General features: G+C 41.3%; 1 protein-coding gene across 1 annotated transcript in view; it reads right to left on the reverse strand.

Annotated features, from left to right (window-relative positions):
- Nucleotides 1–2,730, reverse strand: part of polr3b (polymerase (RNA) III (DNA directed) polypeptide B) — a gene marked incomplete at its 5' end in the record, with an annotated part of 21,809 nt that extends 19,079 nt beyond the window's left edge. Inside the window, 7 exon segments of the mRNA XM_035665166.1 lie at nucleotides 693–801; nucleotides 1,227–1,344; nucleotides 1,431–1,522; nucleotides 1,740–1,840; nucleotides 2,328–2,403; nucleotides 2,523–2,587; nucleotides 2,674–2,730. Coding sequence (XP_035521059.1) covers nucleotides 693–801; nucleotides 1,227–1,344; nucleotides 1,431–1,522; nucleotides 1,740–1,840; nucleotides 2,328–2,403; nucleotides 2,523–2,587; nucleotides 2,674–2,730 — 618 coding nt within the window.
- Between the last annotated feature and the right edge of the window lie 4,697 nt (nucleotides 2,731–7,427).

A 7,427-nucleotide genomic window follows, 5' to 3' on the forward strand; every position in this document is an offset into this window, starting at 1 on the left:
CAAAGGGCCGCAGGTCAGATTCGAGCTACATGGGACGCCAGCTCTACCAACTGAGCAAACCGGGCACCCAGGAATTTTCATTTTAAGTATCAGTACAGAGACTGCCTTGAAGCAAAGCGCTTTTACACGACGTGCCACATTCACCTTTTCACACACATTCACACAGCGATGGCAAAGCCCATCGAACAGAAACTACCTCATGCACGCAGCATTGGGAGCAATTTGGGGTTCAATATCTTGCTCAAGGACATTTCGACACGTGGCGGAAGGACTCTGGGATCGAACCGACAACCTTCCGATTAGTGGACGACCCGCTCTACTTGCTCTATATGAGCCACAGCCGCCCCCAGGTGTGTATTTCTGCAAAAGCATAATTCGACTATTTTAAGTTGTCAGGTAAGTTAGTTGAAGATGAATTATGTTGTACGATCCTTAATTCTCTTTGCTTCTCATGTTACTGTAAGTACTGGTTGTTAATGGACAGATCATATTTTCCATGGTTTATTTATGATTTGAGTAAAGAGCAGGATAAATGAGAAGTTTCTTCTCCCTGCTCCTCTTCAGTCACAGGATGTGTAAATAGATTTCTGATTGTGAATCGCTTCATTTTTCTCTAGAGTTGTGTATTAATGAGAGAAACTAATAAAAAACAGAATTTAAAAACAGGATGAAATCATCAACAACTCTTTTACCTTAAATATGATGGCAATGGGGGCGTCCTCTGACAGCGTGTTGTGTCTCAGGTAGAATCTGCCTTGTTTGACAATCATATTAGTTCTGCTTTTCTTCTCGTGAGTGGAGCTGGAGTTGAAGACAAGATTTTTTAAATAAAAATCAGAGCAGATGAAGAAACAGAAGGTTTGACAAAGAAAGTGATTTCACAACAAATATGGGAAATACAAACTAAAGTAATATATAATATATAAATCTAATCTGCACCAACTGCACCAAGAGGAGGTTCCAAGTATTAAAAGGTACTACAGTGCTATGGAAGTTATTTATGAGAATATTTTATTTATTTATTTTATTTTTATTAAAATATATTATTTTATTGAGCTAATTTGACTTAGACTGACACTGATATTGTCTGTTTTTGTGCAGGTTGTGTGTTTTACTAGCTATAAATGCACAAAAAAACTATATTTGCTCGTAATAATTGAATTAAAATCCCTTTTTTTTTTAAAATCACACTGGATTAATGTTTAGAGGAGATGTTGTTACTGTACCTGGTAACCGAGGCTCCAACTGCACCCTTCCTGTCCTGCTCCACTATGATTCGATTCTTGGACAGCTGCTCCTGGATCAAGATAACTTTCTCCTGGCCTTTAACGATGAAATAACCCCCTGTGAAGAAACACAAGACGGTGCATATAAATCACACAAATGATCTGATAACAATTATACTGTATTATTGATCTCATTCTGATTACCGGGATCCAGAGGACATTCATTGAGTTTTGAAAACTCCATGGGCGTCTTTCCTGTGAGAACACAGTTTGAGCTCCGCAGCATGATCGGCATCCTGAGAAAATACAGTTAAACACATTAATAATAACAAGAGAGTGTATGAATAAGACTTTATATGTAACATTATACTGTGTCTGAACGCTTTAGAGGAGTAATGAGGGAGGAGTGCAGCATTTATTGGTAGTAAAGGTGGAATATGTCAGATCCATGATGATGAAATGGTAACGTTTTGACTATGTGATGCTGTAGGACACAAAGAGAAACTATGATACCTTCCGATGGGCAGCGCGTTGCGGATGATTCTCTGACTGCCACGAGTATACTCGATGTCCACTGTGATGGGCGCCGAGTACGTCATGTCCCTGAGACGACACTGCGGAGACAAACAGGTCAACAACGATGATCATCTGACATTTTATCAGAATTATCACCAAATATCACCGTAAATATCACGTTTCAACAAAGGCCGTATTTATTTAAATGTGCGACAATTTCGGATAAAAAAAGACTTGGTGTGCGATGTCCGTTAGGAATACGACTACAGATTTCTACAGAAGTTCCATTTATTAATGTTTTATTTTAAGTAATAAATTAATCATTTAGTTAATAAAATATCAAAACATGGTGACAAATATCTAGTTCGTCTGATCAACTTTTAAACAAAGAAAATTCACACATTCAATGAGCTGAAACCATCAAATATTTGACTTTTATTTGGTATTTTTGCTTCCTCAATTATCAAAAGTGTTGCCAATTAATTTTTGGTTAATTGTCTCGAACGAAATATGCTGAACTAAAGACAAACTTTACCGACAACAATGGTTCATATTTTATAATACTACACAACACAACAATCTCACCTCATGAGGAGACACTGGTCTGGTTACGTTGAAGCTTTCTTCAACATCCGGCATGCCAACGTAGATATTGAGGTATCTGGACAAATAACAAACATATTAATATTTCTGAACTCTAACTAACTGTAACGTGTCTGCGGCTCATCAGTGTTCGACTGCTGTTGGTCGACACAGTTAGAGACGGTTCATGTGACTTACTTGAGGTACCACATGGGATCTGCATCGCTGGTGATCTTCTCGTTCGCTTTCATTATTTTCTTTATCTGGAAAAATCAAGACATTCGTATTTAGATAAAGACGCAGCAGAAACAGCCGTAACACGCCGAAGGTCACGTTGGAGTCGTTTTACCTCCACGTTGATGAAATAGTTGAAGGAGTCGATGTGCTGCTTCACCAGCCCTTTCACCTGGACAAGAACAGATGGAACAGGTTATAATGTTTGTGGTGTATATTGTGCCGAAACAGTCCGATTACACTTCTTTAATTACTAATTTAATTGAATTATTGATCCCACACTGGGGGAAATTCACTTGTTACAGCAGCTCCAGATGTAACAGCAGATAAGGATAAAGGAAATATACATTAAATAACAAAATAAAACAGAAAAATACAAGATATCAAGCAAAAAAATAGAATTATGTACAAACTATATTAAAATAAAATATTAGTTTATTTAGTGTTTATTACTTATATACATTACTGGGTGTATGATGCAATTGTAGGCAAGGTTGCAGATCAATAATCAAATTTTAAAACTCTCTCTTCTAACTATTTTATCCACAAACATTTACTTTAATATAATATTTATAGATATGTTTTAATTAGCGTATAATCACCTGAATGTGGGAATTATTATGTTTTTGTTACCTTAGAATGAGACGTTTGTATCATGTTTCTACAGTAGCTCAAAAAGGACAAACCAAACACTGACTCAAGATTGGGCCGTTCTCATTCCCAGGTTGTCAAATATAGACGCGAGTGGTGTTCATTTAGTTGCAATCTGCAACTTTACCACTAAATGCCACTAAATCCTACATACTGGTTCTTTAAATTGTTATCACCAGTATTAACAGTATCAATCTGGATTTAGCTCATTAGTGACTGTATTTACATTTAAAACATTGAAATAATGTCTGGGAAAAAATATTCATTTTACCACTTTGACCGCCAACCCTGATGACACCAGCTTTGGATCACTGCAGCCATGGAGACAGACAGGCAGGGAGACATCACTGCCATCAGGGTTTGCTCTTTCGTGTCCTACATAAATACACGCACACACACACACACACACACACACACAGAGTCCTATCTCTACTATCAGTGCTGGCCCTGCAGCGTGCGACCCCTCAGAGCAGGACATGGAGCTGAAAGGTCACAGTGTGTTGCTGCTGTCGCCAGTGAAATGCCACCAGGCCACTCCTGCCCTGTCCAGCCCGTCTGTCTGCCATGTCAAGTCTCTCTGAACAATAAGCTACAGTCTGGCTGCTGAGGTGCGTGAAAACATCAAACGTCCTGCAGACAGAGGTGAACACATCTTAGACAATGCTCCTGTTTATGCAACATCATACGTCACACCATGTGAGGGAATGAAAAGCAATGTAACTGAGCTCTTTTATTATCAAGCTTTGTTTACTGTCGGTGCCCGAGTATGACACAAAAAGCTCTCTTGTTTGAGTCCTCTTTTTTTCTGTCTTTGCAGCAAACAATACTCATTTTTGGGGTGAAGGAGAATGAAAACAGGGAATGAATGGGGGGCCTGTGGAGAGTTGTGTCAGAATGTGCTGATGATAAGCTTGGCATGGCTCATATTGAACACATTGAGACAGAGCGCAGCTATCTCTGCTCTGCGCATTTGGAGTTGTCTGTGGGAAAGAGACAGGCCTCAGTGTGGGAAACGTCCTTCTTTTGATACGGAGCTGAAGATTAGCAGTTTGCTATCATCTGCGATGGAAAAGTTCAGCCTGGTTTAAAAGAGGGCAAATGAGAGAAAGAAGGTTTTTGTCCATCGCCCTGACCCGATGTCACCCCCATGGGCTCAGCTAATGAGCGGAGCCTTTGAGGATGCTTGATAAATTGTGCAGATAAGTGGTTTGTTACAAATCTCCAGCCACCAAATTTGGCCTATTAGATTGAAAATGAAATTGATAAATGTGAGTAATGTTGGCGCTCATGAAATCAAGCCTCTCTCTGTCTGTCTCTCCCCTCTCTCTCCCCTCCCGTCTGTCTGTCTCTTGGCTCCAGGCCTGAGTCACATGGTTGACTGATCAAGTCGGGGTGTTGAGGCGAGCTCAGTGGGTGAAGCGCAGGAGCTCCGACGGGTTGCTGCTGGGGCTGAAATCAGTCTAAGTAGGCTAGGCTGAACATAAACAGACCTCGCCTCCCCTCCGGTCTCTCTGTCCTTCCACCATCCTCCGTCCTGGCCCGGCTCGGCCATAGGGTTCACTGTGTCCACAGGCTCACCTCTCCACTCTCACACCAGCATGGGTGGATGGATGGATGGAGAAGGAGATAGAAAATCACATACAGGGCTAGTTCTATTCCCAGAACCAAGTTTGTCTTTTACTGAGTTGTGAGAAGTCATTTTAGTGAATATAAATATGATGCTTTAAATTAGAATTCATTTTTGCCAGGAAACCAGTGTAAATATCTTTTGTGTTTTTTTTGTTATTTAATGGTCAAAACTGCGCTAAAAGTTTTTTTAATTTTCTGACTTGATCCACCCATCAAGTGTTCCTACCCTCTTGCTTCATTGATTTCCAGGCGAATCCAACCTGGTTGCAGGCTTTAAGAATAATTATATCCAGAGGCATCCGTATTAAACTGAGACTGTTTCATAACAGTTGGAAACTCCTTGGAGAACGTTTAAGTTACAGGACTACCTGCTGATGTTAGTTTTGACAGTACGGTTATTTGCTATCACCACAACTGCACCCATGAAAGAGAGACAGCTACTTCTAGCTAGCCCCCCTTTTTGCACAAACACATTACTGAGTGTAGAGGAGCTGCCGCTGACTCAGCAGGTGTTGATTTAAAGCAGTGGTTTCCAACTTGGGGGTCGGGACCCCATTAGGGGTCACCAAAACTTCATGGGAGGTCGCGAAGCCTTCTTGATTTTAAGGCCTGCTAGAAAACATAAAAAAGGCCTATATCTTAGCATTTGGATCACTTCTATGAAGAAAAATAAATGTAAAGTAAATTGTTTAATAGAAGTGTCAGAGACAAGAAAACACTAAATTTGTCAAAAAAAGAAACCTATTAAGTTAAAAGTGATTTAACGTACATAATATAGACAGAATTGTATCAAAAGGTCCTTAAACAGGAAATAATCTGTAAAATACATTAAAATCATCCAAATCACTTGTTTAACACAAACTTCGTGCAGTCACTGAGTTTTGAAGATAATATGAAATATCAATAAAATACAGAATGTTTCTTAGCCAAAGTGTGTCAGTATACATATAAAAAGGAAAAAGGTTGGCGATTTAAAGAGCCAAAGTCAAGATGTCACATCGGGGCTTGTTCCACCAGCTTCTGTAAGTGTTATTCTGTAAGTGACTTTATCCTGTTTTAAGAAATGGAAAAACTATGCACATTACCTGCAGTGCCATTATAGTTTATATTACAGTGAAAGATTTCTTTTTGTTTCTATTTACTCGCCCTCCCTCTGAAAGGGGTCAGAGGTCAGGAACAGCTACAATAAAGCAGCCACAAGCTGTTTGGGATCTGAGAGAAGTGTCAAGTACATCACTTTACAATCACGTCCGCACAACCCACACTTTCTACTTTTAACAACAGGAATCCATCAGTGGGAATCAACACACTGTGAAAACACCTGCTGGAGGTTTTTTCTTTCACCAGGCAAGGAAGAGAGGAAGGAAATAGAGGATAGAAGGGGGAAAGGGTGAATTCTCAGGCTGCCCCATCCACCCCAGCCCCAGTCCAGGCTCATTAACTCAATTCATAATCGTCCCTTTTCGCCACCCCCACCCCTCCTCCCGCCCCTACTGGCTGGGTAGGTAGGTGGGGGGGAGGTAGCTGAGCTCATTAGGCCAAGGACCATCGCTCACTTCGCTCTTAAAATAACTGCTGCTGCAAAGTACAAACCTCACGGCTGCGAGCATGTTCAAGTTTCCACAGTTTGGTGTTGACAAAGTGGCTCGCTGGCTGACGGACGGCTTTCTCCCGTCCGCCTCTTTCTTGTCTCTCTTTTGACATCTTTCATTTTTTCCTTCGCTTCCTCCTTTTTTCCCCTCTTCCCCGTCCAGGCAGCTTGAAGCAGAACCACTAAATGGGGATAATTGGGGGGAAAGTGGCTGGCCCTTGTCTGACCAATCTTCTCACACAACAATCAGCATATTGTTCCTGGGACCCGGTGACACAACAACCTCCTAGTGTAGATCTGGGCTGTAATTAGCAAGCAGCTACCGACATGCATGTCAGATGCAGTTATATGTAGCCAATCGATTTAAAATTCCCTCCCCTGCTTGCTTTCTCAACAACCCGGCCCTTTCATTCCTCTGACCTGTCTTTTTGGATTGTTTTGAGCTGCAGCGGGTGTTCTTTTGGAGCGCTGGATCGATGCTGCGGGGAGGTTTGTTTGCTGTCTCTGGAGATGAGACGGATGGTCAGTTGGAGGGGCCCATTTTTTGTGTGCCTGACTGGACACTGGTTAACCATCTAATGAGGGCAGAGGGAACCTGTCCACAGAGCCAGAGCAGCAGGACCTCTCTCTGTCTCCACATACTGTCTTCTCTCTCTCTCTCTCTCTTCCACACACAACACACACACACACACAACACAGCCCAAGGATGAAACTTTTTTTTGACACTTGTTTCGTGTACATTCAACATACACAGCGTCAGGGATTGTTTGTCTTCCTTTTAAATTCTTAATCCTCTGCTTTTATTTACTTACATGTGCATAATCTACTGCATGATCTCTGATTACACACAACCACACACACACAGCCTGAAGGGTTCACAGAGTGCTCACAGTTGCTGGTTGCTGTGTTTGTTTGCTCTACAGGCTACGTCCAGCATGGTGGACCAGATAAGAAGATGTACTTTCTCTGCCTACTATTTGTATGGACTTGTATGGAGT

The sequence above is a fragment of the Morone saxatilis genome, unplaced genomic scaffold, assembly GCF_004916995.1.
Source record: "Morone saxatilis isolate NCDOM2014 unplaced genomic scaffold, NCSU_SB_2.0 Contig2, whole genome shotgun sequence".
Taxonomy (NCBI): domain Eukaryota; kingdom Metazoa; phylum Chordata; class Actinopteri; family Moronidae; genus Morone; species Morone saxatilis.